Below are 21,638 nucleotides of genomic sequence, written 5' to 3' on the forward strand. Positions count from 1 at the left end.
GAAATACCATTTGACCCAGCCATCCCATTACTGGGTATATACCCAAAGGATTATAAATCATGCTGCTATAAAGACACATGCACACATATGTTTATTGTGGCACTATTCACAATAGCAAAGACTTGGAATCAACCCAAATGTCCATCAGTGACAGACTGGATTAAGAAAATGTGGCACACATACACCATGGAATACTATGTAGCCATAAAAAAGGATGAGTTTGTGTCCTTTGTAGGGACATGGATGCAGCTGGAAACCATCATTCTCAGCAAACTATCGCAAGAACAGAAAACCAAACACCGCATGTTCTCACTCATAGTTGGGAATTGAACAATGAGATCACTTGGGACTCTGGAAGGGGAACATCACACACCGGGGCCTATTATGGGGAGGGGGGAGGAGGGAGGGATAACATTAGGAGATATACCTAATGTAAATGACATGTTAATGGGTGCAGCACACCAACATGGCACATGAATACATATGTAACAAACCTGCACATTGTGCACATGTACCCTAGAACTTAAAGTATTAAAAAAAAAAAAAAAAAGAAATAGGACTTGAAAAAAGAAAAAAAAGATGAAAATTAACTTTGGACCAAAAATGTTAACTTGCTATAAAGGCAGGATAAATTTCTAGATTTTGTTTAAAATGGTATACAATCTACATAAAAAGAAGGCAATGTTTATAACTGTGGTATAAATCACAAGACCAAGTATACATTAAAAGGAAATGTCTTCATGGATTATCCTACAGGTATTTTTTTTTAATGATCTAAAATGAATTAGCTTGTAAGTTTTACTTTGGGCTTCCAAGCAAAAACAAAACAAAAACAGGGTAAGTAGGTATCCTTTATTTCTGGTATCGCATTTCTTCCCCCATTAAATTCATCAATACAAATGTAGGGGAAGAAAGGAGATATCTTTTCTCTTCATCATTAGAGGGTCATGGCTGACACCTGTATAACAAAAGACATGTTAACTAGAGAAATGCATAATGAGAGAGAGACAGAGAGAGAGAGAGAAAGAGAGAAAGAGACAGATGAGAGAGAGAGAGAGAGAGAGAAACTCTCATATTTTAGCTTGTTTGCTGAAATCTCCCATCTCCCCTGACTTTCCTCCCATTGCCATTATTATTCCACTTCTGTTTATATTCTTCAACAGTCTACAGTTATTCAACTAATTTTTTGGTCATTCGTTTAATGCCTATTACTTATGGAATGGAAGCTCCATGAAGACAGAAATATAATTTTTCTTGCTAATTGCTATTTCCCAGTACCTACACAAACAGCCATCCACAATAGATAATCAGATATTCATTAATAAATGAGTCACAGATGAAGGATTATAGTTCTGCAGAGCCAAGGATATCACAACAATATAAAGTCTACACATGTGTGCACTTACACATGTGTGCATGAATGTGCACACACACACAAATTTTTAAAAAAAATTTTTTTTGAGATAAGGTCTCACCCTGTCAACCAGGTTGGAGTGCAGTCGTGCGATCTTGGCTCACTGCAACCTCCACCTCCCAGTCTTCAGCAATCCTCCCACCTCAGCATCCTGAGTAGCAGGGACCACAATTGTGCCACCATGCCCAGCTAATTTTTGTATTTTTGGTAAAAACAGGATTTTGCCATGTTGTCCAGGCCGGTCTCAAACTCCTGGGCTCAAGTGATCTGCCCACTTTGGCTCCCAAAGTGCTAGGATTACAGTCATTGAGCCACTGTGCCCGGTCAAAAGATGAGAGGTTGTTAACCATAGAAGGAATTAAGACTAAGCTTCCCAAACATAGACACCACAAAGCCACACTAGATGTTTTATAATCAGGTCCTTATTGAGTATTTCTTGAAAATATTATATGGAAAATGAGACATTAAATATAGGTAAGAAAACATAGAAGTAATATTGCAATAATAAAAATGGAAAGAAAAACAAACCATTTGTTTATGCTAAAAAGGCATAGGAGAGTCTAAGAACAGAATGAGTTTTTCTGTAACTTGTTTTCTCTGATCTCAATAGGAGCCTGATGTGAAGCATCCTCTATCAAAACATCAAGTCACAGTTAATAACAACTATTTACTGAGCTCCTATACATGTCAGACTCTGTGCTTTGTGCTTTACATGAATTCTATGTGAATTCTCATAACTTTATTGAATTGCTAGGACTATTATCCTCATTTTGAAGATTAGGTAATCTAAAATCATTGACTTCAACAGACCATAGAATCAAGAATATTTCAGCAAGTCATATCCTGGGCTTAGTTTTAAAAGACACTGTAAATTTTACCACTGTGCTTAATCATTTATGAATCTTAGTTTAACTTCTGTCTCTTGTTGGAGGAAAGAGAGACTATGTAGTGCTTGGTTAATTAAGAGAAAAAACATCTTTCCCCATTATTCATGCAGAAATGTCAGTTATTAAAGATGAGTACGGGAAGCGACAGAAAAGATTACCTCTGACTGAGTGATGGAAGAGAGTGATCTGGAACTCTCATTCATTCATTCATTCATTCATTTTATTAATTTTTAATTTATTCATTGTCTACCAATTACCAAGCAGTATGCTATATGCCAGACATATAAAGATGAATAAAATGCATTCACTGCTCTACAGATAGTTACTGACATTTGAGTAGATAGACAAACCAATAATCAATATATGCTCCGATAACTCTTATGATAGATGGTATTTATGGAATGCTTTTCAAGAGTTAAATACATACCCAATTTCTAAGTAAACATGGCAGTGCAGAATAAACCATCATCAGATGCTTTTATGAGCCACTAGTGAAATGTTAAAGGCACAATTTATTAAATAAATAAGGACTACACATTTTGGTATATAAATACATAATAGAAATAAACTTTTCAAATGTAAATAGAAAAATCCATATTACCGTGAAAAAAGAAAATATATTTTCTTAAGGTTTGGCTGTCTACAAGCCTATTTGTCTTCCCCAAATCATACATTGTTAATTATTTTTGACATAAACCTGTCAGATTAATGCTTGCTCTCATGCCAAACTTCATCTCTGATTGTCTGAAGTTAATTCCTAGGCACCACTGCCTGACAGATGTTTTCAACTTTTACATTCTCACAATAAAGAGAAACGTTTACCCTTTTCCAGCACACTATCTAAATTTGATTTCCAATAATTCTTAAGGATAAAATTAGCTTTTAGACTAGATAGCTATGAAATGTCCAGCATATCTATGCAATATATTTGACAATTGCTTTGCAAGTCAAGTGATATTTTTACACTGACAAGTCAAATTTAAAGAAGCTTTTCAAACTAACATTGTCAGAAACATAAGCACTTGCTGTATTTGTAAACACAAACACTCAACAGAAGCATTTCCATTGTCTTTTAGGTCACCCCAGAATTAGAAAAAAGAAAAAGCATTTCCATTTCTGAAATATTTTTAATTTTTATGTAAGACATTTACAGTCTATTTACTCTTTATTCAAATATATTTTCTTCTTTGCTATCTATACAGCAGCAATTATTATATACTCCTGTAAGGCTTAACTAACTTTAGTTAAATGTCAGTATAATTTCTGTATTCAGTCTTTAATATTCTCTTTTCCGTTTCAGTTGTGTATATTTTATGCTGTCCCAGATTGTTAGAGATTAAAGCTTAAAAGTTAAAGAATATTTTTGGAAGAAAGAAAGGGTGAGTAAAACAAAACAAAAAAAATTTTCACAACACTCAAATTTTTTATAACACATCTTTTCTTCGTGCTTTACCTAGCAGGCTTAATTTGATTTCAGGGCTTCCTTTGAAGCAAGCATTTCAGAACGTCTCTGACCTGTTCTGACTAATCACCAGATATTTCCAAAAGAAAATTCTGCATTTGCCCCCTTTGCCTAGAGATGCAGGTCTGGCTTGTGCTTTATTATATCATTCAGATTCAGAGCCTGTCTCTGCCCTTTTTTATTTGGGTCCAAGAACGATTAAAAATTCGAAAAGGAAAAATTTCTGCTTATATCACCAAGCATTTGTATGTGTAAACCAATGAGGAAACCCTGTATTTCAAGTCTTATCTTAGTCTACCTTCTTGGCTTTAAGGACTGGGGAGGACAAAATGTTTTGTTTTGTTTTTTCCTTAAGACTCCTGCCTCGGTTGGCATTACTTCACCTGCTACCATGCTTGTAGCCCCATAATAAAAACAGGCTCAAGCCAACCAAGAGGAAAATGTTATGGAATTAAAATCTAAAATATAAATCTGAGATGAGGTCTACAGTCTTTTGTTTGTTTCTGAGACCAGGTATTGCTCTGTCACCCAGGCTGGAGTAAAGCAGCATAAGCATGGCTCACTGCAGCCTCTTTCTCCTGGGCTCAAGCAATCCTCCCACCTCAGCCTCCAGAGTAGCTGGGACTACAGGCACACACCACTATACCCAGCTAATTTTTTGTAGAGCTGGAGTTTTGCTATGTTGTCCAGGCTGGTCTCAAACTCCTAGACTCAAGCAATCAGCCTGCCTCGACTTTCTAAAGTGTTAGCATTACAGGTGTGAGCCATTGCACCTGGCCCGATCTGTGGACCACTGATTCCACCTTTTGGAGTGTGGAATTTGACCACCATGTGAGACTTTGAAACAGAATGGGCAAAACGAGCTTTGTGACTCAAACTCTTGATTCATGCTAAATATGCGTATGGGCCAAGATAAAACTTCCCCTTTACCTTCTGAAGGTTCACAGAAAATCAGCTGACAAAAGGCAGATTAAGAGGAGAAAAGGCATACATATTTATTAACGTGCATGGAATGAAAATCACAGAGGGATTGCCCTACCATGCACTGGGGTACAGAGGGTTATATACCCTATTTCTGAGGGGAAACACAGACTGGAAGGGTGGATGATTTTAGGGGGAAAATAAGTAAATTTTAAGGGAGCTTAATGGACTTAAGGAACATACAATGGCTTGAGACAAAGTCTCTTGGGCCCGCGGAACAGACAATGGTTTGTAACAAAAGTCTGTCCAGATGCATTGACAGATTTTAGTCTTCCTTCCTGCGATATGAGTTCAGCTAAGGAAAACTCAGAGAAGGGACCAAAGGTAATTGTTTTCTTCTTTGGCAGATCCAGGCTTTAGGCAGATAAGGGAACCTCAGAGTACAACTTCATCCTGTGCTTTGGGAGACACCAAGGATTGAAAGACAGGAGGTGGGGTATGTGGGGCAGTTGGGGTGGGAATTGTTAGAGACCTTTATGCTGCTTCTTCAGTTCAGCATGTCAAAGCACCATATTTTAGGGTATCAGTTTCTGAGTCCCAACATTAGCATAAAACGTTTAGGGGTGAGAGAATAGACAACATTTTTTAGAGGGTTTGGAGTCTGACTCTCATAACCATTCCTCTTCCCCTAGTTAGGAAGAGAATGAATTTCTTTCCCTTTACCTCAATCTGAGAGAGAAGCTTCAAACCACTTTGGGGACCTCCTGCATTTTGACATCCCAGTGGATTAGTATTTCCTATATGAAGCTATTTGTATAGGACAAATAGTCCAGCCAGCCTTTCGGAGTTGGAACAGAACAAAAATCTGCTGCTGCTGCATTGGTCTCACTTGTAAATGTTGAGTTTGTGAGGCAATGAATACCCAAGTGCATTGCTTGGATACAATGGGGACCTTGTGAGGAAACACATGGTGTCTTTAATCCTATCTCTAAACGCCACCTGAGGAATCAACAAAGCGCAGCAAAAATAAGCTGGATGAATAGATCCAAAATGTCTAATGGTGAGGAGGACAAAGGGACCATGGAGTTCCTTAGTCGAAGTATTTAATAGCTGTTCCCTAGATAGGGTGGTGGGTAGAATGATGTCTCCAAAGAACCCATGAAAGTGACCTCAATGGACTCTCCATGGTCCTTGAGATTCCCCCAGCATGGTGACTCTCAAGACAGCCAGATATCTTATATGGCAGTTCAGGGGCCCGAGAGACCAACATGGGAGGTGCCAGGTCTTTTAAAAGCTAGGCTCAGTACTAGCTAGGCTAGGCTCACATCACTTTCATCACACTACATTGGACAAAGCAGCTACTGGCCAATTCAGATGGAAAAGGAGGGAAATGACGTCATCTTTTGATGGGGTTGTGTCAAGAATTTTCAGTCATCTTTAATTGAGGAAACAAATGCCCAGTAGGTACTGATACACTAAGTGCCTTCCTTTGTCCTCACCCCTTTTCTGATGAGAAGCGATGGTTAGTGAGAGCAATTCCAGATGAAGAAATAACTAAGCCCACCTCTCTCATTGAGATGGCTAGACAGCAAAAGACCTGAGCTGAGAGAGGGGAGGAGCTTTGTATTGTTTTGTTGGGATTAATTTAGGCTAGAAACTTAATTTTATGGTCTAGAACACTTAAAAGTGACCAGACATAACATTGGACTTGCCAGAAATTTCATTCAGTAGGAGAGAAACAATTAACATCATGAACTACATTTAAATGGGTGCTGAGACCAAAAAAAAAAGATGCTTTATGCTTATATTCCATGAATCTTGCTTATTTATCATAACTTTGTAATACTGTTACACCACTTTTTATATACACCTAAGCAAATAACAAAGTATACAATGCATCATTTTAATTAAGGTGAATGCTTTAATAGAAGCAGTTTGGATAAGGCAAAATATACCTTAGACTATAACTTGTAATCCCAATACAGCCATTCCATACCAGAAGTAACCACTAATACCAGTTTAATGCATTTCCTTCCATACTGTTCTATCTATGCTTTTCTTACATGAATGTATACCTGTGGGAATATTATTTACAGCTATTCCATAAATGGCAACATATTCAGCTTGCCTTGCTTACTTTTTACATGCAGATTTCTTTTAAACTTCTGTATATTAATCCATAGCATACATTGATTGTCTCATATTTGATCTTTTCCCTTCTTGAGGAATTTAGATTGTTCTCAATAGTTTTTCTCTCACAGACAACAATGCATTAAATATCCTTTGCATACTACTTAGCACAAATATTGTTGTACATCTCAGTTTTTAAACTCTTAAATCTAAAAGGCAGTGTTTTCATTAGACTCATTCCTTTACAGATCTTAATCCTGATGTCTGATTTTACTTTGTATGTTATTTTTATTGTTAAATACTCTTGTCTTGTTTTATATACTTTTCATTTGTTTGCTTTTTATGACATTGGATACCAAATCTGACTCATTAGCTGAAAATCTGTAGACTTTTTGCCTCTACCTGACAAACTTTGATTCAAAAGAGCTAGGGAGGGGTCCAATTTTGATACTTAGAAAGGTTTTAAAAATTCTAATATAGACAGAATACCTGATAACACATTCCTCACTCTTCTGTTACAATTTTCTTAAAGATAATTCTCTGAATAAGGCATTTCCATATATACTACAGTGTCTGCCACGCAGCAGTACCCAGTTCATAGCCTTTGATGTCCTTGTACAGGAAGTTGTAGGACAAGCTGGCATTTCTAAACCTCTGTGATGGCAAGATCACCCATCTATCACAAGCAACTATGCACAGGGCCTCTCTGGGCCCAGAGAACACTGGACACTCAAGAAACTACCAAGGAAAGAGGGGATGTTAGTCAAAGGCACAAAGTTCAAATAGACAGGGGGACTAAGTTCTAGTGATCTATTATACAGCATAGTGACTATAAGAATATTAATATGAGTGTACTGTATATTTCAAAATTGCTAAAAGAGTGGATTTTAAATGTTCTCATTACAAAGTAATAAGTGTGAGACCTGATGACTATATCAATTAGTCTGATTTAATCATTCCACAATGTATACATGTATCAAAACATCACATTGTACCCCATGAATATGTACAGTTATTTTTGTCAATTAAAAAAACATAAATATTTAAAAAGAAAAAGAGACTCAAAACATGCTGCTGGGAAGGATTTCAAAGACTTTCTATTTCCAGGCCATTAGTTTAATGGCTGAAAAGCTTCCTGGGATTTTCTGTATGTAGGAAAGTGACTATCATTTAGAAAGTGACAATGGATCTGATGTTTGTCCATGAAAAAGAAAAATGATCAGATTGATATGCTTAATTAAGGAACTATTCTTGAAATCATAATGTTGAACTTAAACTCTGTTTTCATATGCGTCTAGCTCAATTTTTCAAAAACACCCCACAAATATAAATAAGGCTGACTCTGTGCCAAGATGTCATGCATGTTTTACTCATGAAAAGGTGAGGGTATCTAAAAGTCAAGTTTACTCTTTACCTACAAAGGCTTTACAACAACTAAAGCACCGAGATCTGAAGATGCTATGGCAGACGAGGGAGGAAACTGTCTAATGTTTTCCTATGTACTTTTTTTTTCTTTTACCAATACCATGCAGTCTCAAGGAAGAATAATTGGAGTTGAATGCTTGGGGACTCATGGCCCTAACATTATTTACATATGACCATTTGGGTGACTTGTTCCTGAGGAGTAAAGGAAAGAAGGCAATTTCTCCTTTTTGATCTCCCCTTTGAACCTCAGAAAAAGCTGTGGGCATCTCCTTTCAATCTGGCATTTGCCATGTCAGTTTTCATCTTGAGTAGCAAGCAAGTCTACAAATGGGATCAATGAAAATGACATAAAATACAGAATAAGATGCATAAAGCATTTGAAGTATTAAGAATCTGGCACCAACCTTCTAATTCCTGCAATATTCTGAATAATGAGAGAAAAACAAAAATCAAATAGAAGGCTGGGTGCAGTGGCTCAGCCGGTAATCCCAGCACTTTGGGAGGCCAAGGTGGGCAGGTCACTTGAGGTCAGGAGGTCAAGACCAGCCTATCAACATGGTGAAAACCCATTTCTGTTAAAAATACAAAAAATAGCCAGGTGTGGTGGAGGGCATCTGTAATTCCAGCTACTCAAGAGGTTGAGGCAGAATTGCTTCAACCTGGGAGGTGGAGGTTGGAGTGAGCCCAGATTGAGCCACTGCACTCCAGCCTGGAAAACAGAGCAAGACTCCATCTCAAAAGAAAAAAAAAAAAGAAAGAAAATTGAATATAAGTATGGAATATGAGGGCTTATTTGTCCAGGTGCTGGCATAGTAACTTTATATATATATATAACTTTATATATTATATATATATGAAACTCTGGATGAACGAACTATCCTTTCAGATGGATACTGTTATTATGTGTATTTGACAATAGACCCTTAAACAATGATTCAGAATTTAAATATGCTATTTATTTAATATACTAAATAATTTCTCATATACTAATATATATGAGAGAGTATATATATGTGTATATATATGAGAGAGAGAGAGAGCAATTATTATGCAATAGAGGCAGATACTTCTCACTTACATTCTATATGTGAGGGAAGAAATTTAAAGTGGTTAAGTAACTTACTGTAAAGCACAACGCAAATGAGCAACAGAGCCAAGACTTGCTGGCTGATTCCAAAGCACATAATCTTTTTGTTTTTAGACGAAGTTTCACTTTTGTTGCCCAAGCTGGAGTACAACGGCGCGATCTCGGCTTACTGCAACCTCTGCCTCCCGGGTTTAAGCGATTCTCCTACCTCAAACCTCCCGAGTAGCTGGGATTACAGGCGTGTGCCACCATGCCTGGCTATTTTTTTTTTTTTTTTTTTTTTGTATTTTTAGTAGAAACGGCGTTTCAGTTAGCCAAGCTGGTCTCAAACTCCTGACCTCAGGTGATCCGCCCGCCTCAGCCTCCCAAAGTGCTGGGATTACAGGCGTGAGCTACCGCGCCCGGCCCAAAGCACATAATCTTAATCATTTCCCAAACTCTGCTCTGTCATCATTCCTAAAATACAATTTATGTGTAACTACCAAGACTAGATTGCTGAGCTCACAGCTCTGCATAATTTTCTTACCACCAATATGTTGCTCAGATCTGGAAAATCTTCCCCCAGGCAAGTTCCCATCTGCAGCAAGTCACTGCCAGTTGCTTGGGAGCATTCTAAGTTCCAACTTCTCTCCTCAGCAGCTGGGGCTCATCCAGCATCAGAAACACCTGTAGCCTGCTGGCTGCCTTTTAAACAGCATGGTGGCTGTAAACAGAATGCTCTCTGTAGGACTTAATGAGTCTCGTAGTCTCATGTGTAGAAGTATGAGGATGTGTTATTTTAAAGAAAATTCTCTTTTAATGACTTTTCAGTGAAAGGTGAATGTCTGAAAACGAGTGAAGTATTTTCAATCATGATTACGTTGGAGAAGAGAACTTCCACTTATTTTCCCCTTTGCCTTTTCTTTAGACTCAAATCTTGACCTACATCCACTGTTCTCTCCCTCCTAAGATTAGTTCATTACTATGAAATGAATCTTCTGAGTGATGGAATGAGGCAACCAGATTCTTCCTCACTGCCTCCCCCAGATTCTTTTCACATTTCTTACCATCTCCTCTTTTAGAGGAGGGGTGGCAGAAGGAAGAAATGGGCTTTTCCTACAGAAAGGGCATGGCCAGAAGTTGCACAGAGACAAACTGTGTTTAATTTTTGAAGGGAGATGACTCTTGTTCATATGGCAATAGAAGCCAAAAAGATCACCTTTAGAGCTTCCAATCCCAACAGGACCTTGTCTGTCACTCAAGGGTAGTAGCCCTGGCAGTTGGAGGTAAACTGCTGCAGGTAAGAACATGAAAACAGTACTCTCTTCTCATAAAGGGGGCACCTATTAGACATTCTTCGCATGACTTCCTTTTACTCAATATATTGCTCTGTGCCAAGACTCTGTAAAATTCCTCAGCCCCTCGGACTCTTCAGACTGGTACTCAGAACTTCTCTGCACCCTAGACCAGACTTGCCAGGTCAAGTGACTTGTTTCCGTTCCATTACCATAATTCACGAGGGACACTTCGAACCATGTAAGGGCTTTATTTACTTAAAGGCAGAAGCATTCCTAAAACACAAGCGGCGCTTTGAATCTCTGATCAATCATCTTTCTAAATAATGTCCTTCTGAATAAGATTGCTGGCTGTCATTTGTGGTAACATCATCAGATATTGGCCATCTGGGTCCTGCTTTGAGAGAATAAGGATTACAGCCCGTATAGACTGAGCTCTTTTGTGTGCCCAGTATTGTGCTCAAAGCTCTATAAACATACTTTAGTCCTCACAACTACTTGGGCATACACACACACACACACACACACACACACACACACACACATATATATTTTATGAGACAGGGTTTCACTCTCACCCAGGCTGGAGTGCAGTGGTGTGATTACAGTTCGCAGCAACGTCTGCCTTCCAGGTGCAAGCAATCCTCCCAACTCAGCCTCCTGAGTAGTTGAGACCACAGGTGCACACCATCATGTCTCGCTAATTTTTGTATTTTTTGTAGAGATGAGGCTTTGCCATGCTGCTGAGGCTTGTTTTGGACTCCTGAGCTCAAGTGATCGGCCTGCCTTGGCCTCCCAAAGTGCTGGGATTACAGGCATGAGCCACCATACTCGGCCTGGGCGTATACCTTTTTCACCCTCAAATTTCTCTCTAGCCCCATCCCTCTGCTTTATCGCTAGAATGTAAGGTCTCTGAGGGAAGGAGACTTGTCATATCACTAGTCCCAAGATGAGTGATTCATCTGAAACTCTGGATGAACGAACTATCCTTTCAGATGGATACTGTTATTATGTGTATTTGACAATAGACCCTTAAACAATGATTCAGAATTTAAAGCCTAATAACAATAATATTATTAAGTTAGACAATGTTACTGAGTACCCATGAGTCAAGCTATGATGACAGTTTTCTGTGATTAGATCATGTAATTCCTCATGACAATCCTCCAGGTCAGGTCTTTTTATTGGTGGCATTTTAGAGATGAAGATTTTTTGTCTTGGAGGAATTCACCTGCTTGCCCAAAGTCACACAATTATTTAGGAACATGGCTAGGATTCCAACCCACATCAATGACTGGGAACCAATTTGTTAATTTTCTCTATGCAGATGGCCTGTATTTATTTCAAATAAATTTTATAATGCCTCTTATTCTCTTAATCATCATATCTTATTATTTCTAGAGGCAGCACAGAAGGAAAAATTAAGGAAACAAAATAAGAGACAGTGAGAGAAAACGATGACAAATCCACAGGTTTAATTTAACAAATATGTACTGAGCACATAAAGATGAGTCCTGCACAATAAGAGTACTGTGCCAGGGCTTAGGATCCCAACGAACATTTCACTGTACGATCTTTGAAGTTCAGCTTTGGATGGGAAGCCAATTTTGCCTGGATGCTTCGGAAATACCAATACAATCATCACATTGAATGGACATTTTCCACTTCCTCATTAGCCAGTCTAGATATACATTTCACATTAGCTTTCTGTCACATTCTACTGTCAAATGCCAAAGTAAAGCCATGAATTTGCCATCCTTATCATTACTCTCTGTATTTTCCAGGTAATGTCCAATTATACAGCACCTTACTCTTCCTCACAGTATTCATGATCAAAATAGAATTCTCAGGCTCTAAGATAATTTCAGCAGGCAGAGTAAGAATAAAGAATAAGAATGAAGACTGACAAATAACAGATGCATTATTTACTTACAAGTTTAATTCAATATGCATGCATTAATTCTCCATGCAAGTTCAAGAGGTAATTATCACCTACAAGTAAAGCAAGACATGTTGAATTAGGGCACTGGGCTCAAATAAAAACAGTAGAAAAACCTAACGATTTAAATGAACCATATCCCAATCTGTTTACATATTTTCTTTCAAAAGAATGGTACAATTTACTAATTGCTAATTTTGTAATTGCTGCTGTGGGTTGATTTTACCTCTAATATTTACTGAAGTGTATCCAAATTATAATGAATATCAGTGCAATTTTCATTTTTAAAAAGGGTAAAATACTTTAGAAAAAATGAACCCAATTAAGATTAATTTTAAATAAAAAAAGCTGGCATTATGAGACTATGAGACAGCAGGGGGGATTTTAATTGGGAAAAAAGAACATGTAACATCCTAATCATTTTGCATTCTATTTATGTCACTGAATTAAACTGTGTGGTTTTCACGGAAAACAATGAAACTATTGCAAATCAACACACAACATCTTCAAATTTTTAAAAAATATATAATGAAAGTTTAAATTTTTGCATACTATTTATTTAAAGAATTCTGGATCTGAGTCAGTTTTATCTTGGATAGCTTTTGGTGTAAGAATTAGAGAATATCAAAATTTACAATAGCTAAAGGAAGAATTCACATATTTTTAGTTCCCCAATTTAAAATATGATAAATAATAGAACAAAGTACACTGCAAATTGATACTAGAGATGCTTACTCAGAATCTCTAGATCTGGTAAATCTGATTTCAAGCAGGATTAAGAGTCTAATCATGCATAGAGCTCAGAGGTTGCAGCCAAAGTGTGTAGGTTAGAATCCCATTTCATTACATCCTTGCTAGGATGTGCTTATGCAACTAATTGTCCTAAGCCGGTTTCCTCATCTGTAAAACAGGCTTGATAATGGACCCTAACTAATGAGATTTTTTAAATTTTATTTTTTACTTTTTATAGAGATGAGGTCTCGCAGTGTTGCCCAGACTGGTCTTGAACTCCTGGCCTCAAGTCACCCTTCTGCTTTGGCCTCTCAAACCACTGGGATTACAGGTGTGAGCACTTGCCCCTGCCATTAATGAGATTATTGTGAGGATTAATTTAGCAAACACAAAGTGCTTATCTCAGAGTCTGGCATGGAAATATATGTTATTTAATATTATCAATGTTATATTTCAATGACAAAATAATCTGATTCCAGAATCGCTTCACCCTATCTCCTAGAAACTCCTGGAATCATAGTTTTCTTCTCAGCAGAATAAGATCTAAAGAGAGTTAAAAAATTTAAAAGCAAAGACATCCCCTTTCAAGGGGTTGTCTCCTGTCTTCCATTGTATACATTTGCCTACTGATGGGAAGATGATGGCTCTAAGCATCCACACACATTTCATTTACTGCCTCTCAGCCCTTGACATGGGTAACACCAATCACTTCAGTTCACAAGAGAACATGTCAGCACAGAGTTTAGCATTGGCTGGAGATCTGACCACTGTGAGAGGAAAATGCTAGAATGGCCTCTATCCAGGAGATAGAGAAACTAAGGCTTAGAGAAGCTATGGAACTGGAATAAGAGCACACGGCCAGAAATAGGTAAAGGTGTTATTTAGAAGGCGGTATGATTCAAAGTTGACTTTCTGATTTTGCCATGCCAATCAGCCTTGCCTTCTGCAGGAGAGAGGACATTAACACTGTTTCAGTGCTATAATCTGTTTCTGCACATTTTCTGGGTCATTCCCCTTCATTAAGGTGTACTAATGCACCCATTACCACTGTGCTTAAATCTAGACACACACACATGCACACCCAGATACAACCCCTATAACATAGTTTTCCCACTTAATTTTCTTGCCTCTAAACAAATCTTTCAATTATCATGTAAGAAAATGATTGGTATTTTAGCTGTCCTTCTCCTTACATCAACAATAACATTTGAAACTGTTTAAAAACATCTTCCACTAAAATGTTGGAAATATTTAGAATATCTATCATAAGGATTATTTAAAAGCAAGTCTCTAACACTGATACCAATGAGGCAGTCTATGAACAACTTAATGCATTGATATTAATTTTAAGAAAATACTTGTCAAAAATGTGGGAGTAGACATTTGTAATCAAATAAAGTCAGACAAAATTAGATACCATAATTCTATTAGGTGAATTTTCTGCTTCCCCGTTCTTCAACTTCTCCCCACAGCTGAAACACCTGTAATGTACAGGTCATTGTCTCAAATTGCTGATTGTACTAAGTCAGTAGGGCATAAAAATATTTTTAAATATCCTGCTAAAAGATGGAAAAGTTAAATGTTGGCTGAAAAGTTTAAGAAACGATAGCCTTAGCGTAACTATTATGGTAGTCTCCTATTCCCCCTGTAGACATTCACGATACCACAGTTAATACTGCACACGCATTTGCTTGTTATAAATTTTATTAGAATAGAAAATAATACATACAGATAACCATAGGATACACACACAGGAATTGAAAGATAAATTTTATACTTTTCAATATGAAACAAAGTACATATCTCATGGAGATATATTGCTAAAAACAACATGAAACAATAGAGCAGTCATCTTGGAAATAAAAAGTATAGGAACATATAGGAATTACTAAATAATAAAAAGGTCCAACTTCATTACATGTAGCATAAAATACAAGTATTGGAGAAAGTGTTTCCCTACTTTTGACTGGAAATAACAATGGTCATATGAAATCTACTAGTCATTCAGATTGTTTCAATATATACAGTATATATGGACCTTATAGAGAAAGTTATAAATATTTATTCTTTTTGTGTATGATGACTTTATCTTAAATGCAATCTCTAAATGTAAAATACTGCTTTATGGTGATATCAGAATTTCCCTAATTTTTAATCTTTCTTGATATCTGAACTGTTTTCAAATTCTGATATCGTTGGAAATATGAACAAGTTCCTGCAAAATGTGAAATTGGTAGGAAATAGGTAAAAAATTGATTTTGCAATGTTGAATACTCAATCTGTCGTTTTAATTTATTCTTTATATATTGCTATGAAGTCATGTCTTCAACAATTTTTTGAAAACCACATATTGAAAGATTGAGTCATACATATCAAAGTCAGCAGCATCGCCTTGGTTCTATTACAAATTTAACTCAGGAACTAAAAAGTCTGCCAGACTCACTGAGATAGATGGTGGGATCTCATTAAAAAACCATCTCTGCCATCCAAAAAGAGAGGGTCTCTTAATGGAACTGGAAATTGAAATGAGGGATTTTGTGGATTTTGTTTACTATTTGGGTTGAGATTCAGGTCATTCCTGATTTTTTCCTCTTGGTTTTAATGAAACCTGAAAGCTTGTTCATAGCTGTGAAGGAAACAATTCCTTTTTTAATTTAAAAAAAAAAACTGTTTTTTTTGAGAAACAAAAAAATGTGATCATTTGAATTTTAGAATGTAACTGAATGAAACAATTTTAGAATGTAACTGAATGAAACAGAATGAAGCTTGAAAATCTGGCTGGTCTTCATGACTTTGATGTGATTAAATAAATTCATACTAATATTTTGCACGGGTCCATTGCATTTGGGGTGACAAAGCACTTTCATACTTCCTTCTTTATCTTTTAAAAATTAATTCATGGGCAAAGGCTGATCAGATAGGTATTAGTATCTCTATATTTTATAGAGGAATAATTGAGAGGTACAGACAGCAGAGTGATTTGTAGAGTCTTACAACCATTTAGCAGTATACCAAACCAAACACCATTCTTCTCAGCCCCAGAGTAGCATTTCCCAACAATGCTCTTTTGAATCACATGCCACTCTTCTCCAACAAGATAATTTTTAAAATGTATGCTTCATCCTTGGGGACTTAAATCAGCATTTCAAATTGATACTGGTTAAGTCTTCCAAATAATGCTATTATAATGGGAAAAGAGCATTTGAATTAAATGAAGGAGTCTTTCAATGTAAAAAGAAGTTCTCATGCGTGTGTGTGTACATGTGAGAGTGTGTGAGTCTTTATCCATAGGCAGTGCTTAAACTCATAGCTAAAGAACATTTATATCAAAAGTCTGAAGTATGTAATATGTAAATTCCTTTGGTTTATCAAGTTAATATTAAGGCATTTCAGATTCCCCTAAAAGGATTTACTGTTTTTTTAAATTATATTCATATTTACCTATAATGAAGTAGAAAGTTAAAAATAAGAGTTGAAAAAAACATGCATAATCACTGCATTTCATGAAAGCACATTTTTGGTAATGAAATAACTTTCCAATAAATAATAAAAAGGAGCTAATATCACCACAGGGCATATACAATAAAGAAGAGTACTATAGGCAGATAACTTGACATAGGGTGAACATTCGAGATGGCTGAAGTGGATCCTCTTGCATCCATACCTGTCAAAGATGATGAACAGCTCATTAATAAGGATTGTACAATATGTAATCAGGGTGCTAGGGACTGGATGTTTGTGGTGTTCCCCCCAAATTCTTTGTTGAAATCCTAACCCTCAATGTCAGAGTGTTAGGAGGTGAGGGCCTTTGAGAGGTGACACTGAATCTGTCAGCAACTTGACCTTGGGCTTCTCAGACTCCCCTCCAGAACTGCAAGAATTAAGTTTCTGTTGTTTATAAGCCACCTGTCTATGTAATTTTGTTAGAGAAGCCAAAAGGGACTAAGACACACAGTAAAAGCAGTATCTCTCCTATTAAAACTGAATCACTACATGAACCTATGCTGGCAACACAAGTTGTTATTAGCCTTCATTTTATTTACCAATGCAGCATATACTAGTTGCCAAGAGTAACTATAAAAACACTAATGTGTTTTAAGTTTTCTTAAATGATTCTAGGCTTTGTTCATCTACTATTATTTACCTTTAATTGAAATTGGAAAAACAACTTAATCATTATGAAAACAATTATACTTGATCACAAACAACTTTGAGATAATTCAATGGTTTAATTAAACAATGCTTCATTGGTAAGGGTTTGAAGAGTCTGTGCTTGTTTCTATTTTATGCATTTCCAGATAAATTATTACACATAATATAAAACATCATCTTTTAAAAAGCAATAAATAAAAGCACCATTTTCATAGAGATGGCCCTGTGTGGTCACTTGCAAGCTCAGCAAGACAGCAGATGTCAGATGAAAAGGCTACTCTTGACTCAGCAGCCCTAAAATGCTAAAATAACATCTGTCCCTGCAAAAGCCTAGAACCTATTTCTTTTAAAATTGCCACTTTGCTCATATTATAATGCTAACTCTATGCCTTGCACCATTCAGGGAACAAGAAGCACATATTCATTATTTCAAAATCTAAATTAACAGTAATAATAAACTTAATTTCTAGTTTTGCTCTATTGAAGTGTATACAGTTTTAGAGAGTTCTGTAGTCCAAGATGGGTTCTGTAGACTTTTTACATTGCAGAACTTAGTTCTGAAATAAGTAGTTCCTGTGTTCTTAGTATAGCTTTGTTTGTTTTAGTCTAAGTATGGCAGTCTTTATGGTTTTACAGAAAGATAAAATTCCTCCAAGTTTTCTATTTCCCTTTCTCTTCAGTTACTAATGTCTGCCATTTTGTTTTCCAAGATTAAAGACAAAAGTTTCAGTCCTGATTGCCCAATACTATAGACTAGGCCATGCTAAATGAATGGAAACAGGGAACAAAGTCATTTATGTCACTAAGAACTATAGAATAGCACATGAAGTCAAAATGGGCTCTACAATAGCTAAACTGAGGCCAGAGAACTCCAGACCTGGGATTTAAAAGTGAGAATAAAATTTATTCTAGCATTGGCAGTTGATAAAATATGCATACCAAAGTCTGCTTCCAACTCTAAACATATAATTTCCATAGTAAAATAGGTTTTACTTGGATTTGGAAAGGAAAAATTAATATGAACCTCCTTGGAAGCTAGGAGAATAATTTTTAAGGAGTCTTTTAGTTTGGCACAGGTAAGTGGTTTAGGACTTTGACAATGTTAATCATTCTATTTAAAGAATTGATAAGATTTATCTATAAGTTGTAGGAGGCAAATAACTAGATTATTAAAGATCTTAAGTGATTAGGGAATTCTGCTTTTATAGGAGATCCAAAGGGAAATTTAAGTAAAACTCAGAATGAGGAAAAAAAAATCAAATTAAAGGAAGTTTTGCTAAATATTTTTTTACATCTTTTCTTCATGCCCTCATTTTTTTCTCCCTATTTTGCACCACTCTTGAGGGGTTCCTTTTGCCCTCGTCTCACCTACCAAAACCTTACCGGCATTTGGATGAAAGGCTTGCTGGTAAGAAAGAATGGACAGAGGGACACTGATTGACTCACTATGGGGGAGAGTAACCTGATATCAATAAAGTAAATAATGGCTTCCACCAACTTACTGGTTATTCGTGGAATCCTGATCTGTTCACTACTGGTCCCATCCCCTCCATCTGTTGTGGCCTTGACTTCAATAATGTAGTCCTCTTTAATGGGCAGCAAAAGTTCAGCTGAAGTTTTATTTGTGTTCAGTACTTGTACGTTATTTTGACTGCTAGTCCTATAGAAAACCTAAAATGCATGAACAGATACACTTACTTGTTATATTGCCCCTTTTTGTTTTCTTCATAGAACTTGTCACTCTGAAATTAATGAATTTTGTCTTTCTATATCCACTAGAATGTAAGATTCATTCATGACTCTAATTGTAAGTCTTGGATTAGAGGTTAGCACACGGCAGAATCACCAGGTTCTCAAAATCAGGGAGGCTTGGGAAGAGTGAACTTCTCCCATGGAAAAGCCCAGTTAGGCTGTGTAGTTATGAGGCTGGACAGATAAGGCAGGGACATAGTGTATGGGCCTTGAATGCCTGACCATGGAATCACAGCCAATATTTTTATTTATTTATTTTTAAGTAGTATATAGGTGAGCATCAATAGTAGCAAACTAACACACAATTTGGAAACATTGTGTCCAAAATTCCCACTTGAACAGAATTCTTTCACTTGAAACCATATTTAAGAAGACATTTTGAAAAATTACCCATTTTATGGAAAGTTTGGTATCTTTGTCAAAATTAGATTACATAAACCATATCAATATATAGAAAAATTCACTTATACCTAGCTTCTCTTGAAAAGTACTGCCAAAATTACAAAAATGAAGCATTGCAAATGAGAAAACTTACTTTATATCCTGTTACTTCTGACTCATTCTCCATGGCTTTAACTTGCTCCCAATTAAGTAACACTTTAGTGTCTGTGGCATTCCAAACAACATTTCCTGGTGGCTGACTGGGAGCTTGAAATGCAAAATGAGAATTAAAACAGATTGAAGTACAAGAAGTGATATTTTACACGGAGGAGATGATGGCTATTACAGGAAGCTAGTGGAAGTAGAATGGGATGCCTTTGGTAATGCTTGGTGTAATAGATGAAATCAGAAAAAAATAACAGTATATAAATTTCCTTTTTTTTAAGAAAGGTATTTCATTCATGCACCAAACCCATATGACACGTAATTTATTCATGTAACAAACCTGCACATGTACCCCTGAATCTAAAATAAAAGTTCCAAAAAAGGCATTTCAATTAATGTGTGAGATAATTCATTTTATCATACTCATCATATACTTTAGAGAATTTCACACTTATTGTGCTTATGTCTCCTTGAAAACACGTTGATAGGGGAGATAAGGAAATTCCTTTATCTACCACTAGAGGGCCGCTTGTTCCTAAACCAAGAAAGGAAGGCGGCGAGACTTATTTTGACGCATACAGAGGCTGGAAGAAATTGCCAAATGGACAGATTAAAGTTGTATGAAATGAAGTGTACATGATTTTGGAGCCAGCCTTATATGATAAGATGGGCAAAATGTGAAGCAATCAAAAATAAGAATTGCTTAGATTTATTCCCGTGGAGTAATAGCTATACACATGAAAAATTGCAAGAGAGTCTATATTTTAAAGTCTTCGTTCTTCAGGCTTAAATCAATTTTTGAGAAAAATAAGGCAAAATGCTAAAAAGTTAATGAGAATTCCATTAGGGGATTAATGAAACTCTCTGCGGTTTCTAAACTTAGATTCATAATTTAGTTCCTTTTCATGAACACTGGACTGTAAACTCATGCTAAGGGGTGAGGGTGTTGAGGGATGGCTGATAGCATTTGTCAATAGCAACACAGGGCACTGGAAAAATCAGTTTCTTGTCAATAACAACAACAAACATAATATTATTCATTCAACAACAGCATCACAATTGCCCCCAGTGTTGAAATATGTTGTATTTGTAGATTTAACCACAGAATGTGATTTGGCTAACTGAATTTGTAATGGAAAAATGATATAAAACATTGGCTATCCGGAGAAATTTCTAAACATCATTGACTCATGCCATAGGGGAAATACAGCTGAACTTACAGATAGGAAGAATTCAAATACATTTATGAGTCTAATGATACCAAACAAGATTGAATTCCCGTGGATTTCTTTTGCTTATTGGGTCTTTTAACATATTTCTATGTTGCCTTTAAAATTATGTGATGTGGGTATTCACAATGAGTTTAGGTCAGCTAAGATTGTCGAGCTGCAATGCTCTGATAATAACAACAAAAAATGATAGCAGCTGCTTAGGGTTGAAATACTAATGACCATATTCTGGTTACTCAAATAATACGAATGTACAATTTTTAGAACATTTTCCCAAAGCCAGTGATTCCCTGTGGCCTGACAGCACTATAAAAGGACAGGTTTGGTTTGATGCAGCTGAGCTATACCACAGCATGGTTTGTTCCAACAAAAGGTGTGTGTTTGGAGGTTACAGAAAGTTTGAGTAATTTTGGTTAAATCACCTATACCAACATCAGCCTTCAGGGAGAAATGACTGCAAATACAACACTGGGGTTTATCTTGTATGAGTCACAAAACAGGTGGGCTGAATGAGTTCAGCTTGAAATGAATACTTTTTGAAATGACAAAAAGAGAAAAAAAAAAACAAAAAAAGGAAAAGAAAAAAGAAATAATAGGGTTGAATTTTGTTCTTTTTGAATCATACTACTGTTTTCTAAACATCAGATAGTCATATGTATCATTTTTGTCTATTTAAAAAAATAACTTG

General features: G+C 36.3%; 1 protein-coding gene and 1 long non-coding RNA gene across 6 annotated transcripts in view; one reads left to right on the forward strand and one right to left on the reverse strand.

The window, feature by feature from the left end:
• LOC105479597 (uncharacterized) overlaps positions 1-21,638 on the forward strand; it is an 89,244-nt gene that overhangs the window by 45,095 nt on the left and 22,511 nt on the right. The gene's annotated exons all lie outside the window — the stretch shown is intronic.
• Positions 14,958-21,638, reverse strand: part of LOC105479595 (contactin 3) — a 340,287-nt gene continuing 333,606 nt past the window's right edge. For all 5 annotated transcript variants that reach the window (XM_011737617.3, XM_011737616.2, XM_011737618.3 and 2 more), the window contains 3 exons: positions 19,711-19,823; positions 18,926-19,094; positions 14,958-16,935 (listed from right to left, as the gene is read on the reverse strand). In XM_011737617.3, coding sequence (XP_011735919.2) covers positions 16,835-16,935; positions 18,926-19,094; positions 19,711-19,823 — 383 coding nt within the window. In that variant the 3' untranslated portion in view covers positions 14,958-16,834. The remainder of the gene's footprint in view (positions 16,936-18,925; positions 19,095-19,710; positions 19,824-21,638) is intronic.

This window comes from Macaca nemestrina, chromosome 2 (genome assembly GCF_043159975.1).
Source record: "Macaca nemestrina isolate mMacNem1 chromosome 2, mMacNem.hap1, whole genome shotgun sequence".
Taxonomy (NCBI): domain Eukaryota; kingdom Metazoa; phylum Chordata; class Mammalia; order Primates; family Cercopithecidae; genus Macaca; species Macaca nemestrina.